The 23,490-nt window shown below is 43.4% G+C and overlaps 1 protein-coding gene across 6 annotated transcripts in view; it reads right to left on the minus strand.

Moving 5' to 3' along the window:
* tnikb (TRAF2 and NCK interacting kinase b) overlaps positions 1-23,060 on the minus strand; it is a 59,917-nt gene extending 36,857 nt beyond the window's left edge. For 2 of the 6 annotated variants that reach the window (XM_039617129.1, XM_039617127.1), the window contains exons 1-7: positions 21,792-23,058; positions 17,344-17,409; positions 1,412-1,468; positions 1,184-1,309; positions 886-996; positions 355-445; positions 61-191 (exon numbers count right to left, since the gene is read on the minus strand). In XM_039617129.1, the coding sequence (XP_039473063.1) occupies positions 61-191; positions 355-445; positions 886-996; positions 1,184-1,309; positions 1,412-1,468; positions 17,344-17,409; positions 21,792-21,899 (690 nt within the window). In that variant the 5' untranslated portion in view covers positions 21,900-23,058. Of the gene's footprint in view, positions 1-60; positions 192-354; positions 446-885; positions 997-1,183; positions 1,310-1,411; positions 1,469-17,343; positions 17,410-21,791 lie in introns of all 6 variants that reach the window. The other 4 variants (XM_031751355.2, XM_031751354.2, XM_039617128.1 and 1 more) reach the window with 3 other exon arrangements.
* Positions 23,061-23,490: the final 430 nt, after the last annotated feature.

Genomic DNA, 23,490 nt, shown 5'->3' on the forward strand with positions numbered 1-23,490 from the left:
CGCGTCCTTCGTCCTCCTCACAGCACAGTCCTGAGACGACTGTTAGTTTGAATAAATTACCTTGAAGTCATACGTGGCATCAGGATTCTCATCACAGGCGATGACCTCCGGGGCCATCCAGTACGGGGTCCCAATAAACGTGTTCCTCCGTCCCACTGTACGGTCCAGCTGAGCACTCACACCAAAATCCACTACACACAAAACACTGTTTATAGCGCTGCGGTGCAGTGGTGAGCTGTACATTTTATGTTTTTGACAGCACGCATCCATAGCAGCTCCTCAGGAGCCTTTTAACTGTAACACAAGTCACCATAATTAGGATGAAACTTAGAATAAATGTTGCTGCTTCCTCACCGAGTTTGACCTCCGCGTTCTCCGTCAGCAGCACGTTCTGGCCTTTGATATCTCTGTGGATGACCTTGTGCTGGTGGAGGTGGGTCAGACCCTGGAGACAAGGGAAAACAAGTGGCAAAGGTCGTGTTACGATCCAAAAGACGGCGAGTTTTCTTTAGCAGAACAGCAGGAGGCAGAGGAGAGGCTCACTAATCTGTGAGCTTCATCGCTTTATTATTTCAGTTCTGCTCTTTGAGGCCAAAATATGCAGATACACAAAATCAGATGTACATATAATTAATTAATCTGCATTTTTCCTTACAAATCTGCAATTTATTTATTCATATAAATGTTATAAGTTTGATTTAATTTATTTTAGATAAGTTTACAAATTTCCTTTCTTGTCAGTTTTGTCTGTTTGTTTCTTTTTTGCAAAAACTCTGACGGTGTTCCTCTGGGAAACTACTGGGTGTTTCTTCGGTTCACACTAGCGCGGTTTCTCCTCTTTGTGGGAAAACATGTAAACATAAGAGACAGCGTTATGGTTCTCACCCTGAGGATCTCTCTGCAGATGTAGGCAATCCACTCCTCCTTGAGGGAGTTCCCTTTGGTGTTTTTGATCAGATCCGTCACCGAGCCGGCCCCGCAGAACTCCATCACCAACTGCACAAACACACGTGCAGTTTTAGGGTTTATTATCAACTGTTTACTTCTGCTTTTCACTGCAAACCTCTATCAGTCATCTCATCCTTTGATCTCTATATACAGGACGTATTGTTGTTGTGGGTCAGTGGAGCTTTCAGTTAGACTGATTTAAGTTCAGCTAACAAAACCTGTTTGTGTGACTAACCCAGAGCTGGTCGTCCACTCCTGGAGGGTTTTTCTTGATGAAGGCTCCATAATAGGTTGCTATGTTCCTGTGGTGGCTGTACTTCTTCAGCATGTTGATCTCGGCTTTAATCTCCTCCTCCTCATCCTAAAGCACACAAACACAGAGACAGATGCAGCACAATGCCAATAACACACATGGTACCAGTATAACAGAAAGGCCGGATTAAAGACAGTGTGTGTCACTCACGCCTGTGACATCCATGACCTTGATGGCAGCGAGCTGGCCAGTTTTGACATGGCGACCCTGAAGAACAGAGATGAAGAGGAGATCAAAGACATGAGTCACCGATTTGGATCTAGGACACATTTACTCAACATTCCCGTCCATTAATCTCTTTAGAACAGAGAAAACCCAGTTTACTTCCTCTAATTCCTTGTTTTGGAGGGATTTCTGATGGGAATCCAGACGAGCAGGTCTTAGCCCTCTGCATAGCTGGTTTCTGGGGACCTATTTATGTTTTTGTACTGTCCATCTGTCCAGAATTTGTGGACAAACGAAAGTGTACAATATACAATCAGACTTTCTTTTGCAAATATGGTCTCAGTAAAGGTTGACGTATTCTCAGAAGATTTTTATGGATCCAAGTTCCAAATACTGTTCGAAAAAACAGCAACAGCCCTTAGGCTCAGTATATTCAGTTGGAAAAAAATACCTTTACCATAAAACTTCAAAGAAGAATGATGATAAAGTGCAGCTTTAGATTGTAACCCAATGTGAACTTCTTCAGCATCAATTTTTAACATGCAGGGCAGTCGAATAGAGTTTAACAGCCTTCCTCAATGACTAAAATAGAAGCCGGTAGATGTAGATGGAGGACGTTTGATTTTTAACATGTCTTTAATGTAAAAAAGTGTGCATTTAAACCCAAACTGTGATCCCGTATGCATGCTAACTGGACTGTGAGGAGCCCCACTGAGATTGGAGAGGAAAATATACAGCTGACAGAGAACCGGCATTCGATTTCTGACAAGCTGTGTTTGTGGCTGCTTGAGACTTGGGGATGTTGATGTCTCATTCCCATATGAAGTATCATATTATGCCTCATTTTTATGGGGCGGCTGGGACTCCTACTAACCCGCTACGCCAATCGGCATGTCGAAGTGTCCTCAGGTAAGATACTGAACCCTGAGCTGCTCCCAGTGCATTCACTGTTATGTGGATGTGTGTGTAAATGTTGGGTACGGAAAAAAATGAATGCATGCATGTGATTGGCTGAATGAAGCTTCTAGTAAAAATGTATTAATTAGAGTAGAAAAGCACCGGAAGTGCCGCACACCTGTATTTCTTCTAATGGCCAGCAGAGGGCAAAACAAAAGTCTGACTGTAGAGAACTCCACGCTCTTAGTAAACACTTTCCTGATCTATTCACAGTCCCAGTTGCTAGTTTCAAGTTTTTTTTAAATACAATATGATATTTATTTAGTAAATATTTACAATCATTAGAGTCTAAAAGGATAACGCTGCTGCCACATGAGTGTACAGCATCCCTCTTTTGTTTGTCAAGCCGATGACTTCACACTAACTATGATGGTTGGAGTGGATTGCATTTTTTCCTTTCACACACTTTTTGCCACATGTGCTACTACGTGATCCTGTCTGACAGCACACTGTTCTGATCACAAGAGATAATGTGCCCACGAGAGATGTGGCTGTCTGCAGCTTCCTCCAGCGACAATAAACAAGCAAGCGGTGCGCTTGCTTGTTTATTGTCGCTGTTACACTTCACAGACGTGTGCAACCATTTAATTGTCACAGAAGTGAAAGATGAATCACCAGAAAGTACACTTCACATGTCGCAGGAAACTGTGCTTTGCAAACACCTGAGAGCTCCTCTGCTTTTGAATTCAAGTGGGATGCTTTTACATATTCATGCTGTACTATTTATTCATTTTATGCTCATTAATTCACCTTTAAGTTTGGACTGGTCTAGAGTTCAGCCACGTGCAGCTTGTCAGGCAGATGAAAACTACAAAGAGCCAATCAGAAGTAAGAATCGATACTTTACGTTACACTGAGCATCGAGCAGCAGCTCTCTGGGAACAAACTTCCTTATTGATGTTATAGATTAGATGAGAATAGCTGATAGACTGCTGGAACGATAACAGTACCTCAAATAGCTCCTTGTAACAAACAAGGTATGCAGAAGTGCACAACACAACATGTTGAACCTTGAAACTGATGTTCCACAGCAGCAGACCACAACAAGTGTCCTTCCTGTTAGCTAAGAAGAGGAAACTGAGGCTACAATTCACAGGTTCACCAAACCTGGACAGCAGAAGATTGTAAAACGTTGTCTGGTCTGATGAGTGTTGACTTCTCCTGCAACATTCCGATGGTAGGGTCAGAATTTGGGAAAAACAACACAGAGCATGGATCCATGGATCAACAGTTCAGGCTGCGGGTGGTGTAATGGTGTAGTAACAGCTGAGCGTCATTTAAACACCAACCTATCTGAGTATTGCTGCTGACCATGTCCATCTCTTCATAACCAGTGTCCCCAACTTCATGTTGTGCAACATAACACAACATGTCACACAGTTTAAATCACCTCAGTGAGTTCACTGTACTCACATGACCTCCACAGTCACCAGATCTTAATCCAGCAGAGCACCTTCGGAACGACAGATTTACATTATGGATGCTATCATGTCAAGTCTAGCTGTACCTAATAAGTGCAAACAACTGTCCCATTAATAAAATAATTCATTCATGGTCAGCGCCCCTTGCCGAGGACTCACTGATACTTTATACTCCCAGACGCTGCAGATATGATGTCTGTGAGCATCATTGATAACCATGGGTTTAACTCTGCATTTAAAATATAAAGCTGTGCAAAGTCTTCAGAAAACTGTTCAACTTAGGGCTTCAATCTCTGGTTTGTCTTTCCAAAGGCAAAGGCCTGGCGCTCACTGCAGGGCACATCGCCGCAGCCTGTTAGCTCCCATTTTTTCAGCACTGTGACGACTTAGAGTTTAAATAATTTACAGTGAAGCTGAACTAAAATCCAACACTGAGTCTAACGTCTCCTCCTCCTCCTTCAAAGCGAAGCCGGTATCACAGCAGCTGTTAAAGCGAGAAAGTGGAAATTCATCCACCTCACCACACACACACACACACACACACACACACACACACACACACACACACACACACACACACACACACACACACACACCATTTCCTAATGGTAACCTAGCAACAGGCCTGGCAGTGAGGGCAATGAATGAATGTGGGGTTGGAGGAGGCAAAGCGATGGCAGTTTGTGTGTGTGTGTGTGTGTGTGTGTGTACATGTGTGTGTGTTAGGAGGCCATGATATTTCACACACTGGGTCACTTGCACATGTGAGTCCCTCAGATTCAGACACACACGCTGAAACAGACAAGCTCACACACACACACTCACGCAGACGGCGTCTCGGTTACTCAGCGTTGCATCAGACACTGAATATATCTGACAGGCTGAAATCACCTCGGAGTACGGAAAGTCTCTTGTTCTCTCTCCGTCTCTCTTGTGCGTCTCACATCTTTTGTTTCCTGTTTCATCGCGCCGACTCCCTCGCTTTCTTTCACCTGTGCCAAGTGTTCGATAATTCAGCCTTTTGAATCATCAATAATTTTAGGAAAATGTCACAGTTTTTGCTTTAAACTGATCTAAAAACCAGCCTGATGGTTCACAGCGTGCTAACAATGCCAGTCACATTTTACCGAAAGCTGACCTTGGATCTGTCGTTAACGATCCAATCGGAACCTTTGTAGTCAGATGCCATTTTAGTAGATGTGCTGTGAACCGACTCCAACCTTCACCCACCGGCTGCCATTAAAAGCTCAAGTGTACACCAGCCTCCCTTTAAAATATGATAACTGGTTTAGTCTCCACTGTCTCCCAGTCAGTTGTATGACAGACAGGTAGAAGTGGAACCCACAAAGCAAACCTGTCCATTAATGTCGTTGTAAAGCTTGATTCATGCTCACTCTGATGGGTCTCAATAACAAACAACGTGTCGTGTTCTCGTACCTCTGCATGAGAAAATGTGCACAGCTCTAAACTCTGAGCTGGCCTAACAGTCGGGAAAAACCTGACGAATAAACACAAATCACACGCACCTTTCCTGCTGTCTGTTTATTTACACGGCGAGAATAAAACTGATTAATTACACCGAAACATCTTTTACAGCAGGGGTGTCAAAGTCATTTTAGCTCAGGGGCCGCAAACAAATAATTTGATCGCAAGTGGGCTAGACCACCAAAACTGCTGCATAATAACATAGAGTACTGTGCAAAAGTCTTGAGCCACCACTCATTCCTTTATATTCTGCAGGAGAATGGGAAAAAGATGCAGTAATTCATGGAAACATGGAAAGTCATTTGGTATGACCGCCTTCACCCTTCGACAGAGGCTTTTTGTCATTTCTTTAAGTTGTCATCAGGAATAATTCTCAGACACTAAAGTTCTTCTCTGGATGTTTGTCTTTTGTTCTGTTCTCTGTCAACATCACTGCTTCAGGAATGTTGAGGATGGGCTCTGTGGAGACTGATAGTGTGCTTTTCTAGTCATGTATGTTTTCAGTGCATTGTCTCTTTGGGGTCATTGTTTCCAGATGGTATTGTATCTAATCGCACTTTTTTTGGAGAAGATCTCCTACACCATTGGGTGAAATCCAGCCTGAGACCATGACAGACCCCCACTGTGGTTTACAGATGGCTGTGGACTGTAACTGTTGGACCTCTCTCCTGATGAGGCCTCAGTGAACAGTAGATGCATACACTGAATGTCCAGATGCATCTCTCAGGTTCTGTCTCAGATCTTTGCTAGATTTTTTTTTTTTTTTTACTATTTCTTAATAACTTCCAGCGACTGTTTATTCACTGCAGATCATTTTCAGGCCTTCTACTTCATCCTCTGTTCTCCACTTGTCCAGTTTTCTCACATTTTTAAGGACACACTGTACATCATGCTTAGATGTGGTATGTTTTTAACTAATAGCTCTTTGGGAATCACCTTGATGGTGCAAAAATACTATTATATGTCTGTCATTTATCTTTGGCATTTTTCATAGTTTCAGCTAAGAAATGTGAACAATCAATGTGATACAAGGTTCTTTACTAAGCTGTGTAGACACAACACTGATTTATTGCTTCAGTTAGTTCCTGTTTTATGCTTTAATGAGGTCACACTCATAGGTCAGTGTAAAGTGGACTGAAAAACCGCCAATGCTCAAAGAAAAGTTTTGAAAATGCTTTAGAAACCTGGAGAACTGCTGCAATAATGATCAGCAAGCAACAAACATCCAAGGGCAAAAAAAGAAATGAATAAATAAAGAGGGAAAGGCCAAGCACGAGAAAATGATCAAAATATGAGGAATGTTGGAAAGCTCGAGTGTAAGTGAGGCAGGAGGTACATGATACACTGAGGCAGGCGATTAACTGACAGGTGTGGCACAAAGAAGGCAGGAAGTATAAAACAATATGCACTAATATAATAAAATAAAACACGAAGTGCCTAATGATGGTGATCAGAGATATTTCATGATTTTAATCATCTTTCTTTCTGTATATAAGCTTTGTTCATTGAAGCCTGAACTGTCCAGGGCTGTGATTTAAATACTGCACATGGAAACGCTCCACACCAGCCATGAATTTATGATATTTTCTTAGGAGAATCCATCCAATCTCGTCCACTAATCTAACACAGGTTCACGGGGGGCTGGAGCCTCTCCCAGCTACCTCGATAACTGCATGTCTGTAGAGCGTGGGAGGCAGAACATGCAGACCCCACACAGAAAGATGGTGGATTTGATCACAGGATCTTCTTGCTGTGATGTAGCAGTGCTAACCGCTGCACCACAGCGTTGCTCCTTCATGCGAACATTAAGATCAAGATAAAGCTGAAACGTATGACTTGGCCTGTTTCACAATGGAAAAGAATCTTTTCAAAAATTCCTGGATCCAGATCCAGATCTCCAGAAGTTACTCATTCCCAGGCTGAACCAAGCCCCACCTTGGATCAAGTTCTCATACAAATCAATCAATAACTTTCTGACTAATTATTCTAAACATAACAGCACCTTTACAGTCTGACAAAGTAGCAGCCTGTCTCACTCTTTTTCTTAAAGGTCTTCTTGGGTACAGGGCGAAGTCACTAATAGGCAGCAGCTTTGTGCAGGTGAAGCTAAGTTATAATTCAAAAAGTCAGTAAACCTGCTGCCTGGACCTCGGGTTAAGTGTGTGAAGTGCTGCTGTGACTGCAGGACAAATGGCAGCGATCCAGCACGATGGGGCAATAAAAGGCGAGGCAGATAACGGCGGGGAGATGAGAGGAAGAGATAGCATCTCAGAGAGCCTCTTTGTTTTGCTATCTCTCTTCCTCCGACGCTGACGGCCGGCCAGCCAAATCTCCCAAAGGTGACACAGAGCTCCCAGCGTGTGTTCGTGTGTGTGTGCGTGCGAGCGGGATTATGGCAGAGGCCGGGCGGCATGAGGAAGCTGCATTCAAACAGCACCTGAATCCACACATATACAGGGAGAGAGAGAGAGAGATAAAGATAGCAGCAGAGGGAGAACAGAGGGAGGTGGCGGGTGAGGAGGAGGCAGAGGAGGAGGATGACTGGAGGTAGAAAAGGGCAGAATATCCTTTTGAGGCTGCCTCAGGCGTAAAAACACACCTCGGGTCCCGCGTTCAGACAAGCCTCGCATTCCTAACCTGAACACAAGCCCCGACACATTACGACAGAAACAGACTGACAGACACAAATAAGCGTTTCTCTCTCTGCTCTCTAATGTAACAACACGTCCTCTGGAAACGGCACGCTTGTGCAACCAGCGTGGGCTTTTGTCTGCGTCCTACTGTCGCAGAAATACACAAATTCACCACGTTTGGCATTTTAGGAGTGACTGCGAAAGGACAACCGAAAATATGAAAACCACAGTTTCAAAGAAGCATTATTCTCTGTTTTAAAGGAGCTTAAAAGCAAACACTGGAGGCCAAAATACACCAAACATCAGGCTGTTATTTTGTTTTCAAACTCCATACTGGCAGCAGCTAGACTAGCTTATCGTCATTCCCAAGGCATGAAATACTGCCATGCTGTCAGAGACAATTCAGTTTCAGAGAAACTCAGATCTGCTGTTGTGTCGGTGCCACGGCGCGTCAGTGGCAACGAAAGTGAAAATGATGTCATTCCTAACTCGACAGGTATGGATGTCAGCACTTCTTGGTGTCACACTTTAAAGCAATAGTGACTCTTGATTGCCATTTTTTTAATGTCAAAGAGTCTGTAGAGCTCTAAGGCCTAAACTTAAATCTGACACCCAAATGAATGTTTGGCCCACACCTGGGCCACATCTGGCCCTGACTGAGGCTGAGTCTGGTTGTCACAACTGAGCCGCTGCTGCACCTTAAATTTGCCAGGTGTGCTGTGACACCTGGAGCAAAGCTGTCCCATACAACCCTTCAGAGCCACATCCTGCATAAGTGGCAAAATAAGCCAGTGTTAGCCCATAGCTGACTACAAACATGGCTGAAATATGAATTAAATGAGTATTTCTGCTAACGAAGGCAGCAACGTTCAAACGTCTGGTCGACTAGCCGTGCTCATTCCTACCCAAAGAGGATGTCAAGTGCAGACTCGGGTTGACATTCATCACACAAACTGCACTGCTGTCATTACCGTCCTATTTCCAGCCCTGAAACACTACATTAATTTTCCACGGGCTCCCTGCTTGCACATCTCAGCTCCGGTTTCTTCTCTGTGCCAGTGGGAGCTCCCTCTCCTCACCTTAGGCACTTATAGTCTCTTGTGTGTTAAAAATAAAGAATGAGAGGTTAGTACAGAAACATATCTGAGCTTTGCTATCAGACTATATAAAAAAATAATTGCAGACCCCAAAACTTAAGTGAGGGTAATGCCTACATTCTCTCTAACAGATGCCCGGGTGGATCAGTTGATATTTTACCTTGTTGCCTTTCAAATTAGCAGGATGTACGCTACGGATCAGATCAGTCAACCAGGAGGAAGCAAAACAATCTGTGGGAGAAAGGTTTAACCTAACAGATCAGTTCACCATATATTGTTGACAGCTGTGCCAGCGTTACAGCTCTGGATGCTAATGCTACTAGCTTGGGTTCTCAGGACGACTGTGGCTATAAGACGAGTGATAGCGGTAGACCTGAAGAGCTAGCACCCCACAATAAGATCTCCTGTGGAGGAGAAAAGTGTCAGAGTCGTGATTTTAGTCAACATTTTTGCAACACGTGCAGTTTAGGCTATTTCTTCTTGTTGGCTCCTAACAAAAGTTCTTTTTTTAAATGTCAGTAAACACTAGTGTCCCAGTGCCACTGGCAGTGCCACATGCACGCCGAAGCCACCACACTGCCTCTGCCGTGTTTTACAGCTGATGTGTATGCTATGGATCATGAGCTGTTCCACGCCTTCTCCATACCTTTTTCTTCATTCTGGTAGAGGTTGATCCTTCATCAGTCCAAAGAATGTTTTTTCCATTTTGTGCTGGATTTTTGGATGTTTTAGTTCAATCTAGCCTTTCTATTGTTGAGGCTTACGAGTGGCTTGAACCTTGTCATGTGGCACATGTTAAGGGGCTGAAACTCCTAAACTCCTCATCCAGTGTGGATGTGGATACCCTCAAATGAAAGCTGAGAGTCTACAGATTACATCCATGTCCATTATATTACTAGAATTGGAATATCTTTCTGTATGGACGTCTATAAGAAAGTGACCTGACTTCTCACTTTACGACGTCAACAAAAACTGACCTAAAAACTTTATGGGCTTAATCACCAAAAAAGTTTTATTTAACACAACACAACAATCTTTATTTTGTAAATTACAGCTCCATTTAGGGCAAAATAGATGATAAACAGGGCATGATTGAGGCTACCCTGGGATTTAATTTATCCTTTGGAAAGTTGATTTTTGCTTCCACTTTTCCAGATGAACTATCCCAGAAATTCAAACATATGTGTGCTTGTAAACCTGGAGACACGGCTGAAACTAAGATTGTCCGTTTATGATTCTTTTCTTGTAGGTCTGCTTTCAAATCCAAGCCAATTATTTATGGCAACACATATCAGCTTTTCTGTCATGACTCACCTTCTGGTTTCCTACAGAAATGACTTATCTACCATAACAAAGGTCATTTTCTGATTAATCTCTGCTGATCATTTCTAAAAAAGGAACGATTAGTAACACTTACACGTACAATGCAGCCTGTGATGTACTGCACACTGTTATTTCACTGCATGAATCATGTACCAGTGTCTGCACTAATCTCTGGGGTTTGATGCCAGGAAGTGAGATGCCAGTATTCCCAGGAACTGTCTTCAAAGAACGAGCTCTTCTTTCCAGCTAAATGCAGAAAACCTGGAACTCTGTTGCAAACTGAAGACTGCTGAAACACACATGCAGCAGTTTTCATGCTAAAATGCCGCTTTGCAGCTTAGACAGTTAACGTCTGGATAAGCTCGAAATAAACCGCTGTGTAAAAGGTGTCTGAAGGCCAAAGTGTGTCCAGCTGCAGAGAGCGGCCAGACTCAAGGTCGGGCTGATAATCCTGCTGTCACACAGAGATGTGACTCACCAGAGCACATTTTTAGACAGAGACTCCTGGAAGACACTGACAGTGTTGCATTTGTTCAGAGTGGCTACTTTCTCAGCTCCACATGAGGCCAACTGCTGTGCGAAGTGGGCACAAGAGTTTCCGAATCCGTTTCAGGAAGTTACAAAGAAGTGTCAGATGCAGAAACTCCAATTTACTCAACGAGCATGCAGGCACTCATCAGCAAACCAGAGCAACATTGAACAAGTTTTGCTTTGCAGAAAGAGAAGAAACAACAAAAGAGGAAGGTAACCACGCAGGCTGGTATGTTTCCCCAGGCCATCACATGAACTGACTAATGTGATGTCATAGTTTTGCAACACGTCGAAAAACAACACACACAGAAAAAGTTTGCCTTCGAGGCTTTCTGCCAGCAGTTTATGCTAGCAGAAACATGAACAAATAAATCATATTTTTGTACCTAATCATTTAATCCTATTGTTTTTACTGCAAACTTACATGTACATGGAACATGAACAAATAACTTCATATATAACATAAACTACCGTCTCTCGAGTGAAAATCTCGTGTTTGATCCTTTTTAAGGCAACATAATCTAACCTTTATGTGGACTTTAATCCTCTACACTACAGAAGGGATTACAGACATATATAAAATATATAGAGTCACCGTTATTTTAACAAGTGCTTTGTGTGCTCCACATTTTGAAGACGGTTACACCTTAAAGAAAACTGAAACTTACAAAACTGAATGTAAATAAATACCAGAATAGAAAAAATAAATATATGATATTTGAATTAGAAGCTAACCTCAAGCAACATTTAACCTTATTTCCCCCATTTACTGTTATTCTCATTCAATGTATAAATTAACAGTTAAGTAAAGCTGTATCCTGTTTTTGTCCAGTAAAACTCGCCACCTCTAGGGGGAGCAGTTCTGTTGCCAATCAGGCTAGTCAAGGGTCTCACCTGCGACAGAGGCAGTTTTTGAGCACGAATGTGCGTCTGTAGAGATCTAGGTTTGCATTTGGTTTGCACGCATCTAAACAGCATCTGCAGAAACTCTACGATGTTTGGCCAATATTTTATTTTATTTATTGCTGCGACTTGTCAAAAAAAGTTGAACTGATAGTCCTAGAGCAACATTAATATGACACTGTAGCAATAACACCCACAGGAAGCCACGCCGTAGGCTAACCTGTTACAATTATTCTTGTATGCATATGCTTTCATTTATCTTCTATTTCCTCCAAAATGCCCATTTGTTCCCTACAGTCTTGTTTTCTTCTGCTGTGCCTTCATTTAAGTCACAGCAGGAGCCAGCCAGTGTTTTTATTGGTTCTTTCCTCATACAATTAAATCTCCTGTAAATTGCAGACTGCAGTATAAAGTGTTTCTGAATGCTGCATTCAGAGGAAGAAACCAAAATACATGGCAAACAAAAGCCGGTGACATCAGCACCTCCGACAGGCAGCTCCTGTCTTCAGACCTCCTTTTATAGAACAGCGACTTCACTTTCTGAGCTAAAATCAAACACTTCCATTTATGCCGCGTCTCTGCAGCTGATTCCGAATAAAGCTTTCCAGCTGTCAGGAATCTAATGGAGATGAGAACAGAGATGAATGAGTGTGAAGGCTTTGCTGGAGATATTATAAACCGGATCCAGCACCAGAGCCAGTCTTTTACTTTTGCACCTCTGTAGAAACGTGTGTCATTGTTGCATATCTGTGCATGAAAAGCATGCAAGTTTCCTGCATCTTAGCTATGTGGCTGCGTGAGATTCCTTATTTAACCTGCTGAGTGAATAAAGACTCTATTATCAATGAGGCCTGCACAGTGAGACAAAATGAGAGGGAGATATTCTGAGAGAGCGAAAGCTTGAAGGCTGGAGGAGCCTCTCTGTGCTTTAATCGATACAACAGATTGAATAAACTCCACTCTGTGAGAGCTCATTCACTGATTAATCAAATCCAGTAAAAACCAAAGCGGCCTCCTCAGTGGTCAAACCCTCCAGTGTGAGCTTTGAAAACTCCAAACAAGCGCGATCAAAAGGTCAAAAACGCACCAAATCTGCTGAACAGTCTCGGTGGTGTCAGCGAAACGTCCGTAGTGAAATGTAAACTTAAAGTGTATCTTTCATGCTTCAACGCCCTCCACGAGCAGCCTTTCAGCATCATTCAGATATTTCTCCTTCATTGCTCGCTCACGGCCTGTAACTGTGAAAGATTGCTAAAAACCGGGAGCCGGGAGGGGAGGCGTCAGCAGCCCCGAGGGTGGAAAAAAGATTTGAAAGCTGCTTGAAAATGTTGGCAGGGAGGATGAATGAAAAAAAGGATTCTGCTTTAGTTCAATAAATGTCACAAAACTGGACAGAAACTAAGTGTTTTCATTACAGCGCTCGACTTCCCCTTTCAAATGTTTTCACTCATATCTAACATTTGATGCCTCACTGTAATTTCCTTCAAAGCATCAGTCACATAATTGCAATTTCTTATGAAGTTTAGAGAATAATTTAGTGCTAATTATAGTGGAAATGGAGACGCGTCACATTAATTAATCTGAATTAATTTCTAGCATAGCCCAGAGAGTCTACTGAGCAATTTGCTTCCGGTATAAAAATAAAATCTTACTTTGCAAAGTGACAAAGTGACACGTCAGGACTGCAGTCGTTTAGCAACAGTCATGTGAAAAAGAAAGTGCACTACCATGCAATACTATCATATAAGTAAGTAAGTAAGTAAGTAAGTACACCGTCACTACTTCAATAGAAAGAAGCAGTCCGGTATAGCTGATCAAACGCATCTTATTAACCGATCATCAGCATGTGTGAGTGTAAGGCTGTGCGATATGACCAAAATCTCATATCCCGATATGAGACATTTATCGTCCCGACAATTATTACACAACGTGCTGCTGGGAAAAGCTTGTTCTAACATTTGAGTCTAAGGTTTATTTTGAGCACCTGACGGCTCTTTTTTGCTTCTCACCCTCCACTCTCTCCATACTGTTTCATGTGACTCTTGCATAGGTGGTAAAAGAGGTTCGCCGTGTTTGAGTCTGTGGTGGGGACCGGTTTCCTGTATAATTTGCATAGTACAGTTTTCTGGTCCGTGTCAGACTTTTTCATAACCAAACCATGTCCATGCTACAGAGGGAGCCCCTCGTTTAGGAATAAGGTCCTCGATTTGTTTGGACTGGTCCCCTGTTTGTCATCATTTCCGTTTATTTTGAAAAATCTCAACAGGATCTTCGGCTTTATTGTGAAAGGTTTATGTGGAAAATAAAGAAGCGAACAGCGGGGCCACATGCTGGGATTACTGTCGTTGTTGCTAACGACAACGTGTAAAAACAGTTGCTTGTCCGTTCGTAGTGTTGATATTTTAAATATAAGAGAAAGAGAGAACTTTAAGAAATTAATATAGCCACTACAGTGACCGTCAAAATGACGAAAAAATATTGTTGCAAACAGTTTATTTTGCGACACCACAAAACAAACGATAGCATGATAGGAAACGATAGACGTTTTTATATCGTCATCCGATATATATCGTTATAGCGAACAGCCCTATGTGAGCACCTCTATAAAAGCAAACGTTCTGACAGTTTGCTGCTGTGAAGAATTCAGGTGTGTGTTGAAGACATCAGCAATGATCTTAGAGAAGCAAAGCCTCCCAAAAATTTGAAGTCCATCATTCTGCAGAGAGAAAGATAATTCCCAAGTGGAAAACATTCATGACAGCTGCCAGTCCTTCCAGGAAATTCACCCAAAGGTCAGACTGTGCAATGCTCAGAGGAACTGCAAAAAACCCAAGAGCTTCATCTCAATGTTAAATGTTAAATGTTGACGTTCATAACATCACAAACACCTCATCCCATCTGTCAATCCTATTACTTTTTTCGAGTAACGAGTAATGTAAGGCAGTGGTCCCCAACCCCCAGAGTCGTTTGGTACCGGGCCGCGAAAATTGAGGCTCGGGTGTGAAATTAATGGTTTTCAGGGTTTTTATCATTATTTTTTTATCGTTTTTATCATTAACTTGGTTTCCCTGGGCCGGTCCGTGAAAACATTGTTAGACATAAACAGGTCCGTGGCACAAAAAAGGTTGGGGACCATTGATGTAAGGGATTACTGTTGCAAAAAAGTAATTAGATTACTGCTACTTTCCTGTAAGCACGCTGCGTTATTGCGTTACTAAATCGTCGTGAGTTTGTTTGTGAGAGTGTCTCATGACAATGACGTAAGTAGGTGCAACGTTCGTGGTAACAGACGTGTGCAGATCACAATGGTACGACCGTTGCAGCGTACTGCCCTTACTTTGAGTTTGACTCTGTAAAAAGTGACAAAAACATTAGCATCCGCTGTACACTCTGCGTGGGAACTTCCTTCTACAGTGAAAAATTAAACTTCATATCTGAGCACGCCGCCACGGTAATGTGACATTCACAAAGAAACCCCCAGATCCCCCCAACTGACGGCTGTGGCACCGGGCAAACCTCCACCCGCCCCACTCGTGCTAAACAGGTGAAAACAGATTTCAGAGTGACAGGACTCAGTGCCGTTAAATCTTTGATTTTATTTATTTTTTGCTGTGTTTTACTTGCATCTATTGCAAAGAGTGAGTGTAAACACAAAACATTAATTTTATATGCTGGAAAATGCAGAAAATAGGTTTAAATGTTAAACAATTTCTTCAAGTGAAAGACTGTTGCATATAATTAATTTTTGCTTAATGCAATGGGCATAAAATTAAAAGATTAAAACTAATAAAACCATTTTTAGAAAGAGGCTTTCCATTTGATTCAGTTTTATATGATGGATTATGCAGAAAAAATAGAATTAGGCTAAAAGGTCTACTGCTTTATTATGTATTCATGTTGCTTTTGTAACTAAGTACTAATTACTTTTGAAAATAAGTACTCAGTAAAGGAACAGGATTACTTTTTTGGAGAAGTAATCAGTAAGCAGTAACTAATTACTTTTTAAAACTTGACCAACACTGCTCCCAACCATGGCCTGTGACGTTTTAAAAGACCTCACCCATCCCCACTGTGGACCGGTCTGCCTGCATACATTTGGACTGATCTTCATTACCTTTTATAAGTGCAATATAGTTTTCAAATAGGAATGCTATAGCTGTGCAACATGTGCAATAGACGCTGTTATAACAGTAGGATGGCATGCATCGCACTCCTCGCTGCTATTGGTGTTCAAGTTGTGTGGTTTCTCCAGAGTGTTACTGCAACAACAGTTAAAATATATGAAGGGTAATAAGAACATAAAACTTCATCTTTGAACCATTATTAAAGTTTGCTCGGATTTTTTTTTTAGTGTAACCTCTGTTCTTTCCCACTGCTGAAACAAGCAGGGTGTCTCCTGCTTTACACAAGGTCTTAATTTACCCAGGATGCCTTGAGAACGAGCACAGGTTAATTTCGTTCTATCAATCATTTCCACACAGGAGGCGTCACCTCGTTGAAACGATCAATACAGAACATCCAGCAGACGGAACGAGTTTGTTGGAGCTCTGTGTGCATCAGCAGACATGTCTGAGTGTGTTAATTGCTTTCAAAGTGAGACAACACACACATATAAACACGCACACACACACACAGCCTCTCTGCTTTTACAGCCAGCGTGGGCGTCTTAAGAGAAAGTCAGTAGTAACTTCAGTTTTAGTCAAAAATGAGATGGGATGACATTTGTGAGAGCTTGTTTCAGAGACAACGGAGGAGTCTCTCAAAGCTCACATCACAATAAAAAAGACAACATTTACAAACAAGTCGAGCAACAATAACGGTAAAAAAGTAGGGCAGCTTTTTGCCTTCAGTGGTTCTCAGAGTTACGTGACACAATGTAATTAATCTAACACCACGTTCAGCAGAACAAATCACTGACAAATGAAAACATTTTATTATATTCTGTGAAACACTCTGAGGTTTGTGGTTGACCATTACGAGGAAACAAACTGGTAGGAAACAGCAGCTTCCTGCTTTTAAAGTCAAATTTTTACTGACCCCTCCTTCCGCCCTCGTCAACTTGTGAATACAAAACAGCCACAGAATCGTTAATATCAGGAAAATGATTCTTGCTATTGGTATTTACATTAAAAGCGAACAATTATCTGTTTCCTTATTGCATACATGATGATTTAATTTCAGATTTAAGGGTAAACAAATCTAAACCTTCAAGATTTAAGTTCCTTTTTAAGAGTAATCAACATGAGCAGGGTAGCAGATCAGAAATCACTGGGTGCTGCCCCTCTGGAGGTTTCCAGAAGCTGGCCAATCAGAAGAAAACCTGCTTTTACCCCGGGGGTTGCTTAAAAAGAAAGGAGCTAAAAAGTCTTTTCAGTTTTAGAGATGACTTGAGGGGCAACACAAAGGGCCCATACAAGGTGAGACTAAGGGTTTTTTTAGAGCTGTGACTGATGAAGAATAAAAATGGCTCTGCCATTGCCACTGCCTCTTGTCATGGATTTAATTCCACACAATACAGGGGACTTCACATCAAGGAAAAGATAGCCTGTTTTTGCACACTGCCTTACCTTGTAGACCTGCCCATAGGTGCCATTCCCAACCAGTTCGACCAGCTCAAAGATACCGGCTGGGTCCTGGGTGTGAAAGAGAGACAGGAGAGTGGGAGGTAGAGGTTAAAGAGGGAAGAGAAGGAACAAAAACACAACGTTATTCAGGAGAACTTAACTGTGATTCACAGCTGAACAGGACAGAAGAAGGATGAAGCAATCCAAAGTGGAATTTGACCTTCATGCATGCACTCATTAAAAGGTTGACTGAACAACGCATACCTGTGGTATTACCCTATAAAAAGCCTCCCACTGTCACCACACTGTTATTAGTCCTTCAGTGGATAACCTCTGCATTACTCTTACAGACTCGATTCAGTCAGCAGAGCCAGATATGCCTCTTATTCACCAGAATCTGACTTTGTGATCTCTCATCTTGCCATGGAAAAGTTAGATTATAGTTTCGGTGGACCGTGTGGAAAAAACACCCATTATTCAGATCTATTCCTGTTAATGTCAGTTAACTTAGTCACTTTTTACTGCTTCCTGAATACTGGAAACCTAACATTGCCACTGAACACCTTAATCAATTCATTCGGTACACCACACTGATGGTTAAATTTAACATTAATGGGAAACGTACGTTGATAAAGAACTTCAAAATACCTGACCAAGATGGCAGCCAAGTGGAAGGACTTGCTTCTAGAAGTTTAATAGTTTGAAAGAGCATCGTGACGGGATGGAAACATTAAGGGGAGCACCCCCAGCTGAGCTGTTCACTCAAAAATATTTCCTTTCTATTGAACTGCAGTATAAAGAAGCACACAGCTAACTAACACTACAGTTCAGCCAATGGCAAGACAAACCTCTCACCACTTCCTTCTGCACAGTGATCCGACTGTCAGGTGGAGTTCTGAAAAAAAAATAGTTCCTGCGGACATTTTGAAAAAAGACATTCTTTGGGTGCCACAGGGTGCCGTTTCCACTGCAGTCAGGAGAAAGTGAGCGTCTCCAAAACTGGCACCTCACACCAAATCAGTGCAGACGGGTCAAATCAGCCCAGGCCAGAGAAAAACGTATATTTGGTTTTAAATCTTCCCTTGAAATGTAAAAAAATTTGTTTATTTCTTATTATAATGCAATGTTATGTACAATTACTAACACATGGTACACACACAGGTACAACCAACACAGGTAAAATCCCACCCACATATAAACACACACACACACACACACACACACACACACACACACACACACACACACACACACGAGATAATCTTATCTTCAGGTTTATTAAAATTCAGCAAACCTCCCAAAACACACATGTGGATCTTTAAGCATACCTGAGTGGTGTGTGTTTGGTATTAGCACACCTGCGTGTGCGTGCATGTGTGTCTGTGTGTGTTGGTGTACAGTAGGCCACAGGAGAGCGTTGGGACTGTTACAGCAGAGCCTCCTGAAGGGGATTAGCTTAAAAAGCAGTGTTCCTTTTCAGTCAAGGTCAAACAGAAGTACATCTAATCCTGGAGGAACGAGCCTAGCGTGCATCCACACACACACACCTGTGCACGGCTTTTACCAACCGTGAGACCACACATGTATGAGAAACACCTGACGTGAAGAAGAAATTTGGATGGCAAATGAAGGGAAAAGCTACAGAAACAAAGGTCTGCATTTAACCTGAGGGGCGGCTAATGAGATTTCACACTGACATGTAAAACACAAGTTTGCATCCAAAAGCAGCCTGCAGCTGGGGACCAGCATTTTCCACAACAGAGTCATCGCTACACCTCCTGCACATATTTGAGGAAACTCACGAGCTGTGCATCAGAAATATTCCTTTTACCTCTAATTAATCCTCTCAGGATTCGAGGTTTTCCTTCGCTAACCCCTTCTTTAAACTGTAGCCTGTTATACTGGAGTACTGCATACACGAGCTGAGTGCCGGTGCAGCTCTGTGAACGCAAAACGATGCAGCAGGGCCGAGACCATTGTCTGCCACAGGTATCATCTCCACTTCTGCAAATTCAACAGTGCAGCAAAACCACAGTCGAAACCCAAAAGAACAACGTGAATAACGCTGTCATTGTTCTCATTCCTTTGTAAGACATCAGCACTCTGCTCAGTCACTGGCTGAGAAAAACATCTTTGGAACATATAGACGCTCACGCTGAGCTGTAAACAAACCTCTAACAAAGACAAACCGGTTCAGCCTCAAGCTACAGGCTTTTCTGCATAAATCGAGTCATTTTGATGATCATTTCTAGGGATCTCAGGTTATTTCCAAACTACTGGATTAAACAGCGTCAATGTTCCACGTCTACTTTTGGGCCTAACCACTGAACTTTGGGACTTCTCAACAGCTGAGCGGCTAAGCGGATACTGCTGAGACACCAGATGAGATGGCATTGACTGTCTTATAAAGAATGAGTGGATTACTAAATGAGTCAACTGGGCTCAAGACTCAAGGGGTCAGGAAGCCTGTGGGCTTCAGCTGCAAAATGTCAAACACACTCAGTACAACAAAGAAACACAAAACAAGCAGGAAGAGACTCAAAAGGACCATAAACAGACAAAAACAAACAAAAAGAGACACAAAACGACCACAAAGCTTCTCAAGAATACCAAAAAGAATAAAAAGAACCACCAAGAAATTTAAAATAACCATGAGGAGACTCAAAATGATCACAACGAAACACAAAACAACCACAGAGACCCACAGAGATGATGAAGATAAAAAGCAGCGCTGTGTGTTTTGTGTCTCCTTCCATCTGCAGGATGATTTTTGGGACCTTTGCTGCCTGATCTCAGGGGCTGTGGTCTCTGAAACATCCACGACTGCACTGTTTTATGAACACCACGATGCTGCCTGGAGCCGATGCACAGCTATGATTTTGACCGGTCTCCTTTCGGTTGACACGACGATCCCCTTTCATTCAAATGTCCCGACCGTCTCACCTGTCCTGTTTCTGCCAGCCGACAAATCTACAAAGCCACCCTCCACCTCACCCTCCTGACTCAGCCCCATTTCAGGCAGGCAACTGTAAAATGATGGAATGTGACAGACGCCAAGGTCATGTCCCCATGTGAGCCTCAAACAGCTATTAATACAACATCTGACCGGAGCTATCAGAAGAGCTTAACCCCAGCCTGAGCATCCAGGAGGAGGAGGAGGAGGAGGAGGAGGAAGCAGGTTTGACTATACGAGGAGGGGATCACACGAGATCATTTGGGACTCTGCAGAAACAGGAAGTGTGCTAGTGTGAGTGTGCTTGCGACAGGCTTTGCGTCACGCAAACGTCCCCCCCCCCCCACAGCTCTATCTGCTGCATCCTGGGTGACCTAATTTCAGCTACTCATGGAGGCTGCAAAGGATTTTTACAAGAAAACACACAGCGACTCCTGCCTTTATTTATCCCAGCGATGTGTGTGTCTGTGTGTGTCTGTGTGTGTGCCTTTTAGAGATACAAAGACACACACAGGCTTGCAGTCCCACCCGGTCGATCATGTCCAGACTTGATCGTTACTCTGCAGGTACATCTGTGTTGCATAAGCGGCAAAGAAAGAAAGGGGAGCTGTGCCTCACACACACACACACACACACACACACACACAGACAGACACACTGAATTAAAAAATAAGAAAGTTTATACAAATGTGATTCTATCATTAGTTTTCCTCTCTCACAGACACACACTCTCACATTCCTGCACTGTCTCCTTCTGCACATCTCACATCCTGGCGGGGGCGCGCGCACGTGCACGGACATAACCCCTTGCACACAGTCAGTGCACGCTGCTGCTGCTGCTGCTGTCGCCACAACATCACGAAATGGCGGAACTCGCTCCTGTTGCGGTTATCGTCGCTATTATTCACGGTGTGTGTGAGTGTGTGTGTGTGTGAGTTTGTGTGTTAGTGTGAGAGAGCTAGAGCAGAACGCGCGTGCACGAGTGAGGAAAGTGAGCGCGTGCACCACAAGCCTCTGTATCTGTGTGTGCTGTGAAAGTGTCAATGAGCAGGCAGCTTAACATCTGCCCCACATACCACAGACACAGCAGCCTCTACTTGCTGCCTGGCGCACGCGCACGTGTGTGTGCGTACAGGGTTGGTGCACGCGCACAGCTCGGAGCATCGTTACATCGCGTCCCAATTGTTTAGAATAAATGAAAAAGGAACAAACAACAACAAGAGGCTGCCTGAGCCCACACTCTGATATCCGACGTGATTTCCTCAATCACGAGCATCACAGCCCCCCCACGCATACAGCACAGTGTAACTCATGTGCACGCGCAGGCACGGCAGAAGCAAGAAAGGAGAGGAAGGCGCAGGGAGACGCATCCATCACCGGAGAGGATGGAGAGGAGAAGAAGGAGAAAAGGGGGGGGGACAGGTGTTCGGCAAACTCACACGCACGCGCACAGGCAGAGACAGCTCATACACTCACACACACGCAGGGACAAATTTACCCGTAGTGCAGACAGGTCTATCTCGTCCAGACTCCGTGCCGGGGAGTCGCTCGCCATGGTTCTCTCGGTAGACACGGGACTCAAGATGGAAGCTTCCCCAACGACCATCGACCGAGAGGTGCAGAGCGGCGGGGAGGAACACGCTCACACTCCCGTGCAGTAAACAAACCCCCCACCCACCCCTACAGAAAAAAAAATCCTCGGAAAGATCCCGGTGCAGGCGATGCTTCAGCCCGAGAGGAGCAACGAGCGCTCCGGCAGGGCAGAGGAGCCGGAGGAGGAGGGAGGCGGGCGATGATCGCGGAGCTCCAGGTGCTGCTACATGCTGCTCGCTCTGCGCCGTGAATCCTCTGCTACATGCATCCACCTCGACACCCCCGCCCCCCCTAGATCCGGACAGTAGAAAGAGGAGAAGACGCGCGCGGACAGAGGAGAGCGCACAGCAGCCGAGGCGCGCGAGGACAGCGTCCGTGCGTCCGTGTGCGAGGCGGAGCAGCAGTGCGCTTCCCGGGAGTGGCCTGACGAGAGAAGGCTGCGCTACTCACAGAGACGCCCACAATGACACACACACACACACACACACACGTCGGATATTCATTTGTTGTGGGGACATCTAATTGACTCTAAACCTACTGTAACCATAACCCAATTGTAACTCTATCACTAAAACCACATTTTGAGTCTCAAAAATGTCTTCAAACTTGTGGGGATCCGGGGATCAGTGCGAAGGTGAAAAAACGACACATTGACACAGCTGTATTATTATCCTGTATTATTTTAGCGCTAATCAGCTCAGACACAAGAAAAACCCTCAAGCGTTAAATGTCAGCACACACAGGAGGGGCCCAGCCCTTTTGTGTGTCCGCTGCCAGAGCGGCTTTCATAGAGCCCACTGAAGAAGCTTCTCGGATGAGAGGTGAAACGTCTTCAAGCAACTCAAAGAAGTCCAGACGCTTTTCTTTCCAAGCTCCTTAGACTACGATGACCTGGATGACTGAGAACCTTCACAGACATACTGCCCACATGGGACTTTTCCAAGACCCATTTCTGCCCTAATGTCACATCAAAAGGACACTTAAGTGGGGACATTAGCGGCCTCTCTGCTTAGGCTGGTCCCAGTTTGTGCCTCCCGACCAGCAGCAGAGAAAAGCCTCAGATTGTTCAGAAGATGTCAAACAGAAGCTTCTCAAGGTATTTCCTGGATGCCTGAAGACTCTCTAACCATCTGGGTGAAAAGTATTCCATCTGAAAAGTATTTGTTTTTTGAATAAAAAATTTTGTAGAAAAATGCACAACACGTGCAACAAACTCCATAAATCACGCTTTGTGTTGTGTTGCTTGATCTGTATTTTTAAAAACATTTTTAAAAACTTTTATTAAAAATTGTTAAAACTTCAAAACTTTTTATTTATTTTTCAGCATAAAAACAAAGACTGAAGGAATGAATACAGAAAGAAATAGTAAGGAACAGTTCTGGGTGTATTTATCAAAAACAGTAGAAGAAACAAAGGGAAATGCTTCATGTTTGTGTGGTAACTGTCTGCCTTCTTTTTACTTTTTGCTACCTCAAGTGGCAGAATTGTCTGCCTCGTCTATAACTCCCACAGACTGTATATAAAAGATGCATATGGAGCCACCCTGGTGCTCATAATCAACCATTTTGAAGCCTCCATTCCCGTTTTGTGGCTGCCCCCATCAC

The sequence above is a fragment of the Oreochromis aureus genome, linkage group 9 (assembly GCF_013358895.1).
Source record: "Oreochromis aureus strain Israel breed Guangdong linkage group 9, ZZ_aureus, whole genome shotgun sequence".
Classification (NCBI taxonomy): domain Eukaryota; kingdom Metazoa; phylum Chordata; class Actinopteri; order Cichliformes; family Cichlidae; genus Oreochromis; species Oreochromis aureus.